This window comes from Rhinatrema bivittatum, chromosome 4 (assembly GCF_901001135.1).
Source record: "Rhinatrema bivittatum chromosome 4, aRhiBiv1.1, whole genome shotgun sequence".
In the NCBI taxonomy this organism is placed as follows: Eukaryota; Metazoa; Chordata; class Amphibia; order Gymnophiona; family Rhinatrematidae; genus Rhinatrema; species Rhinatrema bivittatum.
This window is the reverse complement of record NC_042618.1, coordinates 103,770,297-103,786,283: the sequence shown is the minus strand read 5'-3', so window position 1 is coordinate 103,786,283 and position 15,987 is coordinate 103,770,297. Positions and strand designations below refer to the sequence as shown.

At 42.9% G+C, this 15,987-nt stretch overlaps 1 protein-coding gene across 2 annotated transcripts in view; it reads right to left on the bottom strand.

Moving 5' to 3' along the window:
- Nucleotides 1-15,987, bottom strand: part of SPINT1 (serine peptidase inhibitor, Kunitz type 1) — a 76,853-nt gene that overhangs the window by 30,645 nt on the left and 30,221 nt on the right. For both annotated transcript variants that reach the window (XM_029598588.1, XM_029598587.1), the window contains exon 2: nucleotides 12,353-12,504. In XM_029598588.1, coding sequence (XP_029454448.1) covers nucleotides 12,353-12,504 — 152 coding nt within the window. The remainder of the gene's footprint in view (nucleotides 1-12,352; nucleotides 12,505-15,987) is intronic.

The window sequence follows — 15,987 nt, the reverse complement described above, 5'->3', positions numbered from 1 at the left end:
GAAATGCCCTCTTGTGGAGATGCCATTTTGGAGTTACATAGGTCCGGGGTACTATCGTATGAGGTGGTTCCGGACCCATCCTCAGACTGTGAGGGACCAGGCTTTGGTACCCCTTGGGCTTCTTCACAATGATAGCACAGACAGGACTTTAGTTCAGGCTGCGCGGCTCTGATGTGGCAGGCTGTGCAAAGAGAATGCCTTCTGCACTTCTTGGATGCCAGTGCCATTGCCTCTGTATATAGACGCACAGATAATGCGTTTCAATATGTACGCAATTATGTGCGTGAGCACTGTGTGCGCGTCTATATTGTAGGTACCCAAGTTGGGTGCATCGGTAGTCTGGCACCGACACCCCCCCGCGCGTAAGATGGTGCCCTCTAGGTTTCCATGTATCTGGACCCCTGCACCGGATTGGGGCCTAGCCCAACCAAGGCTGCTCAACCCAATCGGTGCTCCCTTTTTTACCTCGCCAGAAGAAAACTGGAATCTATACCGCAATCTGAGCCCCAGAGACCTTAATGTTTTCTGCTTACCTGGTCTCGGCGCTTACCGATCGCGTGCCGGGACAGTCTCCAGCTGCAGCGGGAGAGGGCTTTACCTTCACCGCCGCACTCTGTTGTGCACCCGCTGCCTTTCAGCCACTCTGGGGCCTAAGTCCACGCCGGGAACCGGCTACCGGACTAAGGCACACCTCTGAGGGATATCGAAAATCACCTCAGGAATTCTCAACTGGGGGAGGGACCCTTAGGTATCACCGCAGGAGAGCAGGGCTCAAATTTTCTTTAAGGCAAAAAATGTTTCTTCTTTCCTGTAATTCTTAACATCGTTCTAGTGTGTGGGATGGTGTCCGCATCTGCTAGGAGACGGAGAGATACTGAAGAACTGAGGTCACTGCACGGGTATATCTAGGGTGACGTCAGTTTTGAAATCCGATTCAGTCTCCCATCTGCTAGCAGAAGAGCATATAACCCACTGGTCCTGGGTCCATCTGGCTACACGCTAGGAAATGGCTTAAACGGCTTTAACCATTAAGGTTCTAGCAGGCACACCAAGGAACCTGACTAACTTGTTCCTCCATACTCAACTCCCGAAGATTTCACCTCATCAACTGCCATCACAGAAAACCCTTCTACTCTCAAAATAGTTATAAGTAAGGAAGGCAGTAGAAAGATACGTCTTTTTAGTATTAAATACTAAACCACTGACTTAACCAATCCCACTCCGCACACATACACTTAACTGTCTCATAACATCTTGCTAATTATGTCCAAAAAGGTGCCACCGGCTGAAGTCATCCACATATATTAAAGACCTCCCTGGGTATTTTATTTAAAATTATTTATATCCCACACCCTCCAGATTGTGTTTGTGGCTTTGTAACCCACCCTGAACAATCATAAAAATTGTAAAAAAAAAAATAATAATAATGGACATAGACTGTAGAAGAAAGAACATCTAGTAAATTGAGTAGCCAACCGGAGATTACTGGACAGAGTATATTTTTAGTACAGAGAGGAACCAAGGAGTTTTGACATTATTTAATAAAGGTGTGGATAGTGACAGCAAGTTTATAATGTATCCTTAGTGGATGGGAAGCCAATGGAAAGATAACAAAATCGATGTGATGTGTTCTCATCTTTATGCCTGTTAGGAGACATGCAGCAGCATTTTGAATGATCTGTGGTGATTTTAGAACACATGCAGGAATACCAATGTAAAGGGTGCTGTAATAGTCCATGCCAGAGAAAAATCAGTGACTGAAACACTATGCAAAAAAGTCTTCAGAGTTAAGAAAAGAACAAAAAGATGACGTAGCATGCAGTTTCATGAAAGAAAGAGTTTTACAACTGCTTTGGGGTGCAGTCTCAGAGAGAGTTGCACCAAGAATGACACCTAGATTCCATACCTGTCTGAGATTTTGATATTAACAACACCATCAGAAAAGAAGTGTGAAGGGATGCTATTAATCTGATGATGTGAAAGTATTAAGATTTCTGTTTTGTCCACAATAAGGAACAATCTGTTACGTCTTAGCCAGTCACAGAGGGCGGACATAGTGATGCAAACTGAGTGGAGAATTCCCATGTTGATTTGAGCGTGAAAACAAAAATTGTACATTATTCACATAAAGCTTATAATATACCTCCAGATTAGATAAACGGCAAAGAGGAGTAAGGTAAATGTTGAACAATGCAAAAGAGAGGGCTGAGCCTTGAGGAACTCCCGGTCACAACAAGAAACCATGCAGATGCTTCTTTATTTACACACACCTCTTGGGTGTGCTGAGAAAGGTAGGACCTGAACCAAGCCATAACAGATCCAGCTATTCCAATCTGCTCAATAAGATACATAAAGATAAGACTTGCCATACTGAGTCAGACCAAGGGTCCATCAAGCCCAGCATCCTGTTTCCAACAGTGGCCAATCCAGGCCATAAGAACCTGGCAAGTACCCAAACATTAAACAGATCTCAAGTTACTATTGCTTATTAATAAAAAGTAGTTTATGGATTTTTTTCCTCTAGGAACTTATCCAAACCTTTTTTAAAATCCAGTTACACTAACAGCCATAACCGCATCCTCTAGCACTGAATTTCAGAGCTTAACTATGCACTGAGTAAAAAAAGAAGTTATCAATTTGTTTTAAATGAGCTACTTGCTAACTTCAGGAAGTTCTCCCTAGTCCTATTATCAGCCACACGTTTTATGCGCTATTACCCCTTAATTTATAAGGGGTAACAATAGCACATCGAAAACGTGCAGCCAAACGCGGGCTAACAGTTACTGTATCAGCCCGAATGTAACAAAAGTGGCATGTTCCACTAAACTGAAGACACTAGATTGGTTATGTTAAATCCTCTCAAGTAGTTTCCCCCAACACCCAAACTAGGTAATACTTGCTCCAGCACGGTGGTCTCTGTACTACAGTTCCTTCGAAATCCTATGTGAGCTACATCAAATGTTTCAGTTTCTTCTAAACAAAAAATCGGCAATCTGAGCTGTAGCTATTTTTTTTTTTCCCAAAACTTTAGCTACAAAAAGGAAGGTTTGATACTGGCCTATAAAACTGGCACAATCCCTGGGATCCATCTTACCATGTTTCGAAACTGGAGTTATGACAGCTTTTTTCAAATATGGAGGACAAGGATCAAGAGGGAAGTAAAATATGGAGGACAAGGATCAAGAGGGAAGTAAAATGTCTTCATAAGTTTCAAAACTTATTCACCCTATCAAAATTAACCATGATTAAGCAGCAGAGCTCAGGTACCATAAAATGCTAAATATGTAGAATCACCAGACTGGGGAGTTCCACAGTCAGAAGTGAATCATTTCGGCTGGGAGAGGAGCTTTTTGAACACCAGTAGTACCAGAAAGGAGTACAACTTTGACTGGTTTAATGTGGATCTGTGGAAGTAAAGCCTTTGCAAAATTCAAATTTGATTGCCATCGTTAGATGACATCTGCTCAGTTTAATGATAATCCTCCCCCCCCCCCCCCGCCCCACAAGTTACTATATGTTTTGATTCATGAGCCGATGCCATTAAGTGATGTTATCTTGCCTGAAAACCCCACCCCCAAGGTCTTGCCTTCCACCACAGCTACTTTCACTAAAGTGTCTGTCTTTTTTTTTTTTTTTTTTTTTTTTTTTTTTTTTTAATGACCCTGCAATTTCCGCCTGTTCCTTTGGGCTTCCAGTACTGGGATCCTGGCACCGTGAGCCTTCTTTCACAATTTCTCAGGGATTTTTTTCCCCTCTCAAATTATGTTTAGTCCAGTCGTTGAGGTGATGGTCCTGTGCTGGGAGGCATGCAATCATGGGCCCCGAATCCGGCCACTAGGTGTCACTCTTAGGCAAAGATCATGACTTCCGAGAAGTGGAAGACCCAATGCCGGGATTGAATTGGAGACTTACTACCTGAGCCATCGAACTGGCCCCAAAGTGCCACCTGAACATGCTAAATATTACATGGAGCTCATTAACACCAGGATGCCACCACACAGCCCAAAGAACACAGGGCAAAAGGTAATTTAAGGGGACCTGCAGAACGCCCATCACTACTGAGAGACTGCAGACAGCTGCAAAATGTTTAAAAGAAGGGCAAAGCAGAGCTGGAGAGGTAGTACAAGTGCCCTAGGGCAGGAAGAGGGCAGAGTAGAGCCACAGTTGAGAAAACAAAGCAGGTGAGGACTGTGTTATAACGACACAACAAATGACTCGGCATATTCAAAATGGCAGGACAGTTTTGAGAAAAAGAAAAAAAAAAACCGCTAGAAAAAAAAATTAGAGAAAAAGACTTCAAAATGGAAGCAGTACCCAAGTGTGTAATTTATGTAAAGACTTAATGCACTAAGCATAACACAGATTCTAGTCAGTGCAAGGAATTAGGTTTTATATACAAATACAGCAAGGCCTCAGAGAAACTGTACAGTGAAACAAGAGGGAATAAAACAAGTGACAGAAAGAAGTGGCACTGGAGCATCCTCCTGGGGAAGGTGGCAGGGAGGATCGTCTCTGTGCCAATGGAACACGAATTCCTTTCAGTGGCATGTTCCAGTCACCTCCACCGCAGTTTTTATTTTGGAATGGCTTGGGTGATTGGAGCATGCTCACACTTTGGTGAGCGTGTGGACTAGACCCGACAGGGTCTAGTCTACACGCTCGCCAAAGTGTCAAAATGCTTGCTTCCATTTGATCATGAAGCTAACCCTCTTATTTATGTACTTTGCATTAGCTCCTTTAGCTGAGCACTCCTAATAAGGCCCAAAGAAGAATTAATAACTCATCCAGAATGGAGCTTCTAGTTATCTATACTATGTGAGAGTGCTTTGACTGTATCTGGATATGTAGCAGACATGAAGAAACTGATTGGAGTAATTGCAAACAGAGATTAAGTACAATTGCATGAAATTTGGGGTAAAACATCCAGGAAGATTAATTATGAATAAGGTCAATCCACTCACTCTTGCTCACTATGGACTTTATTAATGCAGTGGTCCATTATGAAAAATTAAGTTTTGGATCTTTATCAGATTGCATAGTTAGGAGCACTTAGTGGAGGGCAATCAGTCCAGCATATCCTAGACACAGATATATATTTGTAGCAAGTAGAAGAACTCGCATGGCTGTGGGGGATCAAGACCTGCTGAAAAGAGGGCAGTCACTGTCACCCGCATGCTGCAGCAGTGAAACACGAAGCAGCACCTTCCTCTCCCCCCAGTAAAGTCCATGGGAGAGCGGATGAATGCCCGCTCTCCTTGCACGGGATTCAGAACGCAAATTACGCCCGGCGGTAAAAACAGCTAAAAGGAGGTGGCGGCTGTCAGCGGGTTTGACAGCCGACGCTCAATTTTGCCAGCGTCTGTTCTCGAGCCCGCTGACAGCCATGGGTTTGGAAACAGGACGTCGGCAAAATTGAGCATCTGGTTTTCGACCCGCGAGACACCTTCAATTTTTATTTTTTTTTTTTAATATACTTTTGGTAACTTTCAGGACCTCCGACTTAATATCGCCATGATATTAAGTCGGAGGGTGCACAGAAAAGCAGTTTTTACTGCTTTTCTGTGTACTTTCCCGGTGCCTGAAGAAATTAGCGCCTACCTTTGGGCAGGCGTTAATTTCTGAAAGTAAAATGTGTGGATTGGCTGCACATTTTGTTTTCTGAATCTCACGGGAATACCTAATAGGGCCATCAACATGCATTTGCATGTTGCAGGCGCTATTAGGTTCGGGGGGGTTGGACGCGCATTTTTGGCCCCTTACTGAACAAGGGGTAACGCTAGCGAGTCGAAAACCCCTGGTTTCTCTCAATCCAGTGGCCATGTAAAAGTTCTGGGGCATTTCCGCCACCACAGCTGCAGTGTGGAGCGCTGGCACTCTGCTTCCAGTAGCTTTACACATATTTGAGGTGTCTCTGGAAACAGTAAACCACACAGAGTCATTGTAAAATGGTTTAAGGGGGGAAAAAAAAAAAAGGGTCACATGATAAAAAAAATTAAATTAAAATCCCCCCCCCCAAAAGGAATCATTTTTAAATCAAAACAGGGTTCGTATTTGGGCTGGTCATGTATACATTTGGAACCCTGCACATTGGAGTAATTTCTTTCACCAGGTTTTGCTGAGTACTTTCACGTGGAGACCTCGTCTAACACCTAGACTAAATCTCAAAGGTGAGCTCTCCTACTAGATTATGACAGGAAAGAAAAATAATTTTTGTACTGGCCACACGTCAGCCAGCCTTGGCTTCAGCACTAGAGCTAATGATGGTGGGAGCGATAGTGCAGATCCTTCAGATGAGGATGACACCTCTGATGCAGTTATAGGCCACAGTGACTCTTCATGGACCCACTGTAGCAGTTGACAGATCACACATTTTAATGAAGAAAAAAAAAAAAAAAGTGTTACATGGATCCCTGATGATGAAAAGGAGACCATATACTGCTATTTTTATGCCATGAACTCTACAATTAAAAAAAAAATTATTGATTCACAAGAGCATGCCAAAAACTGGAAGAAGGAGAAAAATATGCAAAGAAAGCTGCTAAAAATCAAATGACCCCAATTAAAGATCTTCAACAAGAAAGATTAAAGAAAAAGCATGTTTAAGTGAACCTTTTAGAGCTGATATAGAAAGAGGATCTTGGAAGATATGTGCTAGAGGATGTGTGCCAGAGCAGCCAAGGAGCACCAGAAGAGGAGTCAGGCAACCAGAGCAATTGGAGGTAATGGTACAGCACACGAGGACAGAAGCAGCGCAAGTGTCTGATTCACTAACAGGCCGATGCAATATAAAGCGCGGAAAGCGAGCGCTGAAAAGTCAGCCCCCACTTTCCTAACGCACGCATGGTGCCCGCAAGGGGGGCGCCATGCAATACTCAAATTAGAGGGTCGCGCCAACAAGGAAGTGCTAGGGTTGCTTGCGCGACCTTAGCGCCTCCTTGCTAACGCAACCCGCCGCGGCTGCCGGTTATGAAGACAGACGCCAGTAAAATCGGCCTTGGTTTTCATAACCTGCCTGTCTGCCAGTAATGAAAACAGATGCCAAGTTTACCGGCGGTCTGCTGAGATTTTTTTTTTTTTCACTTTAAAAAAAAAAAAAAAAAAATACAGAAAAGCAGTTTTTTCTGCTTTTCTGTACTACTTTTCAATGCGCTCAGCTATTAAAGCCTGCTCCAGGCAGGTGTTAATATCGGAGCGATACATGTGCGCCTGAGATGCACATTTATCTTTTTGCATTTGGCGTGAATGAGTAATAGCCTCATATACATGCAATTGCATGTGATGAGCGTTACTTATTCACTCCGCGTCAGATGCGCGTTAAACAGGCGCTAAGCCCCCTAATGCATTAGGGGGTGAATTAGCGCCTATTTAACCCGCGTCCATCTGAGCGCTGTATTGCATCGGCCCCTAAGGCTTTTCACCCATTCTGTGTTTATGGGAAAATACCTTGATGAATCCCAAGATAGACCAAGAAGCACAGTGAGGAAATAGCGGAGTTAGTGATTGAGCTCACGGCCTCTGTGGAAATGGATATTCATGCTGGGGTCTAGGAGAGGGAATTACCACCTAAGATAAGTAATTTTTTTTTACTTTGGGCATCAGAGTTAATATATACAAGGCCATAGCCTGCATCTATTGGTATCACAGAAATAAAAATGTGATGCAATATTGTGCAGCGAAAGTCCCTGGTGAGAGAGTTCTACCACCAACAAGGGCACAAGATCAGAACAAAGAGGAGACTAACGCCTCCTCTGAAAAGATGTATAAAAGGAAAAAAAACTAAATCACTGCGTGCAGAAGTGTCACTGCTAAATGAGTACTTCGAAAAGAATGAGAAACGTTCAACGCTTCAAGTTGAAACATGCTGCACTAAGAGAAGACCTTACATTTATAAACTCCAACAACAAGTTAAACACATCAGCAGAAGCACAGATATGAAGAAAACTGAAATGAGAGGCACAGGAATAAGAACAAACGTTTAGACAGAACACAGAGAAATTCTACCAGGAACTGGGAAAGAACATTAATACAGCTAAACCAATGAGTTCTGGAGAAATTCATGCGACGATGATCTTATAGGAGTGTAACAGGGAGGCAGAATGGCTGGCTAGCATGCAGGAGAATATGGAAAAGGCAAACATTAAAACTATGGAGTGGCCTGAAGTAACAATAAAAGAGCCAGAAACCAGGTTAAAAAGAGCCCCGACCCTGTATCCAGGGTTCAAATATCTATCATCCCTCTAGCAACACCTGGCAACCCACAAAAATCAATTGCTCAGACAGCCAGAACAGATAGTACAATGGCCAACAGAAGGAAGAACACTTCCCCTCCCAAAAATTACTAATCAATAATGCGTCTACCTACAATCTACAAGCTGCTCACTGTAATAGATGCAGACAGAATACACAATCACGTAGATGTTAACCACAAAACAGAAGGGCAACAAAGAGAAGCAGATGGAACCAAGGACCAGTTGATGCTGAATAAAGCCGTCATGGCCAGCAGTACGAAAGGCTGAAAACCTAAGACTAGTTTAGATTGACAGTATCCTACACTCTTGGATAATACATTTCTTGAAATGTATAAACCCTGGATTGCTCAAGTTTACAACAAAAAAAAAAAAAAAAAAAGTTGGCAGACTATACCATCTAGTTTTCAAGAGGTGGACAATGTGTCATTCCTAACATCAAGACCCAGCGAGGAATCTCTCAGAGAAATGCCTTGTCACCACTCCTGCTTGGTCTGGGAGTACTCAATAGATTCAGTACAACTCCTTGGGTTATGGATTTAGCATTAATTCTAGGACACTAATGATCCACAGATAACATCATGCTGACTATTTGTAGATGATTTGAAGTTTTACAGCTTCTGTCATCATCATTTAGTGGAACAACTCCAAGTAGTGTCATCTGAAAATCCAGTCATCAGGGTGCCATTTGGCCTGGCCAAATGTGTGACTATAATCTTCCTTAATTTTCTTTTAAGACCAAAAAGATCTGACTGAAGCAGCTTAAAAGAATCCGAACAGGAAGGTGTTTATAATATCTAGCAGCAGAAGGTGGTGCAACAATCCAGCAGAGATTACTGAGCATTAAAGATGATAGATATTAATTTCTTATAGTAAATATGATAATATTCTCCCCCAGTTATGTTGTATGTATTACAATAAATAATACTTTGTTTTAGGTATGTAAAAAAATTGCTTTATACTGTGATACATATTTGTAAGTGGTTTCATGATGTAATCATTGAAAAAAAAAGAATTAAAAAAAAAATGATGATCAGCAAACATAACTCTTCAGCAATACAATATAGTTTAGGTTACAAACTTTATATTCCATCTGTCATTCCTTGATGTCTCTTCCATTGCAATAGCTAGAAATAATTTAAATCAGATTATTTTGATTGGTGCAGTAACAGCTGTATTACACACATCCCCTACAAGCAAAAAATCCTGGGTGTTTTGGAGAAGTACTCTTCTTTCCACCAGTCACAAATTATGTAAAAAGGTCCTCTACTATGTTAAAGAGGGAGCCTTCAGGAGTCCTCCAGCAAAGAATAGATTTAGCCAACAGAAAAGCTTTCATTAATCATTTCTATTAATATTGCCAGGAAGAATGAGAACATCTCATCAAGAAGAATCATTTCTGCTGAAACAAGCTCTTGTTACTCCAGAATCTATTAACATCGCACAACCAGAAGGCATAACCTAAAGTGCCAATTTCTTGGTTACATTTAATGTATGTATCAGACTGCATCATTTTTGGCAAAAGTAGTTTTTGTGAAATTTCACATCAGGAACGTATGTTGAGTTTCTCCCAACGATACGTTACCTGCGATTGCACTGATTTTCTTAAAGCACGCTGCAAACTGCTCTACACTCAACTGTATTTCCAAACCGTTTCCATTTCTGTAAAAAAAAAAAAAAAAAAGTGTTGTAATCCTACTCCACCTCAGACTGTTGCAGCAACAGAATGAAGTCATGTGCCTTTCTGGATTTTCTAAAGTTGGATACCTCCCTATTGTCTGTATTCAAACCTCTACATGTCTAAGGGATGAATATGATATCTGAGCTGGAGGCATCCATAAAAATCTCTGACCTATGCCTAAGCTGCATGATCTCCTGAAAATGTTTAAACAATTGCCCATCTCTACCTATTACATGAGAAATTAGTTCCACTCCTTTAGCTCCCCAAGTCTCAAAACTTTTATATTGATTTTCCAGGGGGAAAAAAAATAAAGTCATGAGCACCTTTAACTGGAAAGTAAAATGATATTTTATAATTGAGCTTCAACTGTAAACAGAACCTCTCCATTTTCCTTATCAGACTTAATATATGCTCCTTTAGATTAAAAGAGAACATGAAGAAATGTATCTCAAGTTCAAAAGGGCATGCCAACGATGCCTGCATCACCAGCAGTGCAGAACAGGTACTCAACCAAGCGCTTACATGGCGCACTCTGGCCACTAAGCAATATAATTTCAAATCTGGCAAGCCTGACCCACTGTACTTCCATGGCCGCATTAACCTAGTCAGGGCTCTATACGGCTTTCCGCTCTCTCCGGAGAGACCTCCCTCAGTACATTCCCAATTTTATCAAAATCTAAATTCAAATACACTTGGTAGCAGCAAACTGAAAATACAGATCCATTTAGAAGTATCATACGAAAGAGATACACTAACAAAGAAATAAGGCAAATCCACAGTTATGCAGAAATGCTTTCATTGCTGCCAACAGTATTTAGAAATGTCTTATATAATTTGGTAAGGTCTCGTATGAGTCTTATTCCCAAGTACTTCCAGGATTCATCAGCCCGTTTTAAAAAGAAACTCACTGTCCCACATATTCTTAACTGCAGCACTCACGTGGCAAAGCCTCCAATTTATCTAAATTTTTACCTTTAATGCTGATAGCTAGGGGGGTGAATAGATAGCCCAACACTATAATAATTTCAGCCTTCCAGGGACCTGCTGTGGTTGATTTGCCCTGGGCCCCACACCCTCCTAAGGTCCACCCTGCTGCTAGCATCCCATAATGGTCAATATCTTGTAAGGCCTTATCCGATGATACCCTTGGATTTGAAACCTGAAGTAGTATAATCTGCAAAGGCTGTGATCTTAAACTGTATATTCCCCCATTGGTTTACTTTTAATTTCATTATTCTCCTTAATCTTTTTAAGCAAGGGATCTAGTGACAGGTGGAATAGTAGAGGAGAGAGGGGGCATGCCTGGCAGGACCCCGACTCAATTATTGACTAAGATTGATGCACCTGGATTGTAATACAGAGTCTGCACTACTTCCTAAAACTATCCTAAAATACTTTAAGGTCTAAAGGCAGGGCTTCCCAAACCTGTCCTGGGGACCCCACAGCCAGTCGGGTTTTCAGGATATCCACAACGACTATGCATGAGATCAGTTTGCATATACTGCATCCCCATGGTATGCAAATGTATCTCATGCATATTCATGGTGGATATCCTGAAAACCCAACTGGCTGTGGGGTTCCCAGGACAGGTATGGGAAGCCCTGGTCTAAAGGCTTCAAATATAAAGATCCAATCTACTCTATCAAAAGCCTTTTTGGCATTGAAATTTACCAAAAAGTGAATCAATTTTGCACCAGGTTTCTCTGCATATAATACGCACTAGGTTGCATTTGTCGAGGCCAGGGGTGGCCATCACTGTGCATTCACATGCCAGGAGACAGACTTGTGCATGTGACATCCAGCAACCTTGGGCTGGTAGGATGAGGCTGGACGTCAAAGCAGGAAGCAACCTGGGCTGCACAGCACTTCAGCTAGCACAGTCACTGTTGCAGAGCTAGGAGGAGGAGGGGGAAAAAAAAAAAAAAAAGAGAGAACAGTGACGGGGAAGGGAAGGGTGTTGGATGTGAGGCTGAGAAGACAGTGTCCTGACCACCAGTGAGAAAAAAAAAATCCTCCATTGAATTTAACAAGTGCCAGCTAGATCTTAAATATTCAGTTACACGTTTTCAATGAAATATTTCCAGTCAGCTTTAAGAGACATCCTTAAGGTCACGCACAATGCTGTACTGAGGCTTTCCCCGGAGGAGCAATAGCCCTAGTTCTGTCAAAATGCTGCCCTACCCCCTTAAGATGAAGTCTTTAATATTAATAAAAGTGGATTAACAGGTTCATAATCCAGTTTCTTCTGTACTTCTAGGAATAGAAAAAACAACTTTGCTGCTTTCCCCTCCCCCGTGATAAGCGTTCTTAAATGTAAACATGGATTACGCAGTCGGAGAACGGTGGTGATGGGAAGTGCCCTCCGCCCTGCTCCCCGGGCACCAAGAGCAGCACACGAGTTACATACAGCCTTCCGACCACTTACGTTTGTCACCACAGATGGGTCACCACTGATCAGCTCCCAATCGTACTTCTCAATCCCTTTATCGTCCCAGCTTTCAATGCCGCTCAGAGTCACAACCTTCTGGGGCTGCACCTTCACATCCAAGCCAGCTCTGGCTATAGGGGGTCGGTCGCCTGGGGGGGGGGGGGGGGGGGGGGGGGAAACAAGGCACATGAAAGGGTTAAGTCATTGGAGCACAACGGCATTTAGCATGAATGTCCAAGAAAGAGAGATACCAGGAGAGGAGCACAGAAGGTGGAAATGCAGCACTTTTCTCCATTTCAAAACATTTCTTCCTTTATTGCCAACTGGAGTGAAACTACTGGAGCAGAAGCAGCAGAGATGCAGCGCTGGCTGGTCGGTGAGAAACAGTCTAGCATCCTCTTGCTACTGGAAGCCCAATATATGCAGATTTATCCCTTGCTTACGTGGGTGTCCTGAAAAGGCTGCATAATCACCACAATAGGTTTGGGAAACTATGTACTAGAGATTTTGTTTCCTAAGATCCCTTTGGATTTTTTTTGCATTGCATGTGTGTAACGTTTTGATGCCTTTTTTTGTGCAGTCTGTCTAGATTGGAGAGAGTTAATCAGAAGATCCGAAAGCTAAAAAATGGTCACAGCGGTACCAAGGATTCAGTGCACAGGAGAGTAAAACCAAACCCACCTATTACATTCAGAGTATTTCACCTGGTACAGACTACCAGCAGAGGTAGGAGGAGGCGGAACACATAGGAACGATACACAAAAGGGATCTCTGTGCTGGAAGGAGGGAGAAGACCCCAGATCGTGGAAGACCCATGACAGCACAGCAAGCAGGCAAACCTGGACAGACTGGGTGGAGCAAGCCATCCTTTTCTGTCAATATTTTCTTTGCTTTCTAATCTAATACTCATCACATTTCTGTTGATGCAGACAGGCTCCACCCTCTCACATGGTTTTGCTTACAGGAGAATTTCAGTCTCAGCAGCTTGAAAAAGGTGCCTGAACTGCTCAGAGGACAACAATCCTCTCTCTCTCTGTAGTTCTAAAACTCATCTGGGTGCACAGCCCAAAAACTAGCTCCCCTGCCAGATCTCTTCTAGCACCGCCAACTGTAACCAGAGGGTTTTTTTTGGCATATGCCAAGTCTCAGATCACATAATTTAATAAAGTAATTTTCTCCTTATGAGGACAGAGAGCACAGTATTTTAGTGCTCTGTCTGCAGGGTAAGATGCTAAGATCATTCCAGCCAAACACATTAGGATCCCAATTTTATCATGGTGCATAACTATTCATGAAAAAAAATTGTACAAACTTCACAGCATCTGAGAGATAGATGCAAGGCAAAATTATTGGTTGTCGTTACAGATTAGAGCCAGGGAAGTGGCTGGGGGTGGCGGAAGCAGCAGAGTGAGCTGGAGCAGATCAGGACTGGGAAAGCGTTTTCATATACAGGTAAGCCAGAAAAAGTAAAACAAAAGAAAAACATTGTTTGAAAAGCACCTTTTTGACAAGAGTGCTAGAAGAGAAATGTGATAAAATCTGGACCCGGCACACATTATACATATAAAGCATTTAAACACCTCAATACATGGAACTCATGAGTAAGAAAATATCTTCAAGTAACCCCTTAGGTGGTCTGAGTACCCTAACAGATAGGAAGAGGGGCTATTGACTTTCAGGCCGATTGGGCGACTAATAGCCTCATCGACATGCATTTGCATGTGATGAGCACTATTGACTTTCAGGCCGATTGGCTGCTTGTTTCTGAAACGCATCTATTACCCCTTATACTGTAAGGGGTAACAGCACATCGAAAACGTGTGGCCAACCCCCCCCCAAAAAAAACTAATAGTGCTTATCACATGCAAATGCATGTTGATGAGGCTATTAGTCGCCCTGGATACTGAAAGTAAAATGTGCGGCCAAGATACTGCTTTTCTGTACACTCTCCGCCTTAATATCCTAGCAATATTAAGTCTGAGGAACCAAAAAATTAAAAATAAAAAATAAAAAAAATCAGCCTGCCAGTCAGCAGGTTAGGAAAAATGTGACGCTCAATTTTACCGGCTTTCATTTTCCTAACCCGTGGATGTCAGCGCGTTCGGAAACAGACACCGGTAAAACTGAGCACTGGTTGTCGGGACCCGCTGACAGCCACCTCTTTGCTAATAAGGAGGCCCTAGGGACGCGCTATTGTCCCTATTGCCTCCTTATTAGCGCGACCCCTTAGAGGTGGCTGGGCGTGCGTCGGGAGAGCAGGCACACAGCACGGAGCGCCCGCTCTCCCACGATTCTTACCATATCGGCCTGTTTGTTTCTAGTTAATCTCTACAGAGAGAGTTTCTCTAGAACAGGGTCCCAGTGATTAATCTGCCTGCTGCAAGAGGACTGCTCCTTCTCTCACTTAAAGTAAACTAGAAATATGCAGAAAGAAGACAGCACGGCTGCCTGAATAACCCAAAACGTAGCATAACCAGAACGTGTTAGATCTTGAGAGGGTGGCATTATCAGACCACTCCTCCCCCCTCCCCACAGGTTAGCAACCCGTCCCATTTAGCCTTCTGTGCTCGATATTGTGGCTTCCCCTTGCAACCTTGCCAGATCTTCCAAATTACTGGAGGTGGTCTGCAGATTTGGTTGGAGATAGCAAAAATGCTGCCAGCATCCTCGCCTCAGGCGGCTTTAGTACATAAACTGGCTGCTTTTGGGCCAGCCCACAACATATACAATATAGCAAGCTTTCCCCCTCCAGTGCTGCAGACTGGCCCAAACTTAAGAAAGGTCAGTAGCAAACACACAATTTGAAACAAACTGAAGAATTAAGAAATAACAGGCCAACCCTGCATCAGTGGTTCTCTCAAACCTGGGTAGAAGCACAGTATGTTTGGTTTGATGCAACTCCTTGCACTACAAATTTTAAAAATGCCAAATATTTTACCCACTTTTGGGGTAAGAGGCTAAAAAACTATTACAGAGCAGAAAAAAAAGGGAATGGAAATGAGCTAAAATGATTGAGAAACACTGCCTGAGGTGGTTCAATCAAGAGGAGCTTTAAAATACCAAAAAGGGGAAAAGGAAAGCAGAAGCCTTTACAGAAAGCCTGTAATAAAGCATTCAAAGCAATAATTAGTTACGTAAATGAAAGACTGAAGAAATCACCACTAAAGATGTTATCCGGGAGTGGGACACAGTCAGCCTAGCTGCAGAGGCCGACCCCAGCCATGAAGCCATGGGGGGTGCCTAAGAAAAGTTATTACACCCATGCACAAAAAAGGCGGGTGTGCTAGGGAGGTGGCCAGTTGAGACAAAGTTACACAATAGGTTTCAATTCTTCATATAAAAAAGAGAGACAAAGTCCTCACAAGTCAGACAAACCTCTCCGGCTGGTGCACAGCACGTAGCAGTGAATCTAATCCCATCTCCGAGCAAAGAAAGGCACTGTCACTAAGGGAGAGGCCGAAAGGCCACAAATTACCAAGGAGAGGGCTGAAAAGACGGAGTCACAAACAAGGGTGGGGTCAGGAAGTTTCACTTTTCTCTGCAGCAATGACTTACCAGCTTTACCCCACACACTATTCAGAACATGCAAAAGCCTTTTTTTCTGCCTTCATTGCTAGTTTGCTGTGTAGTTA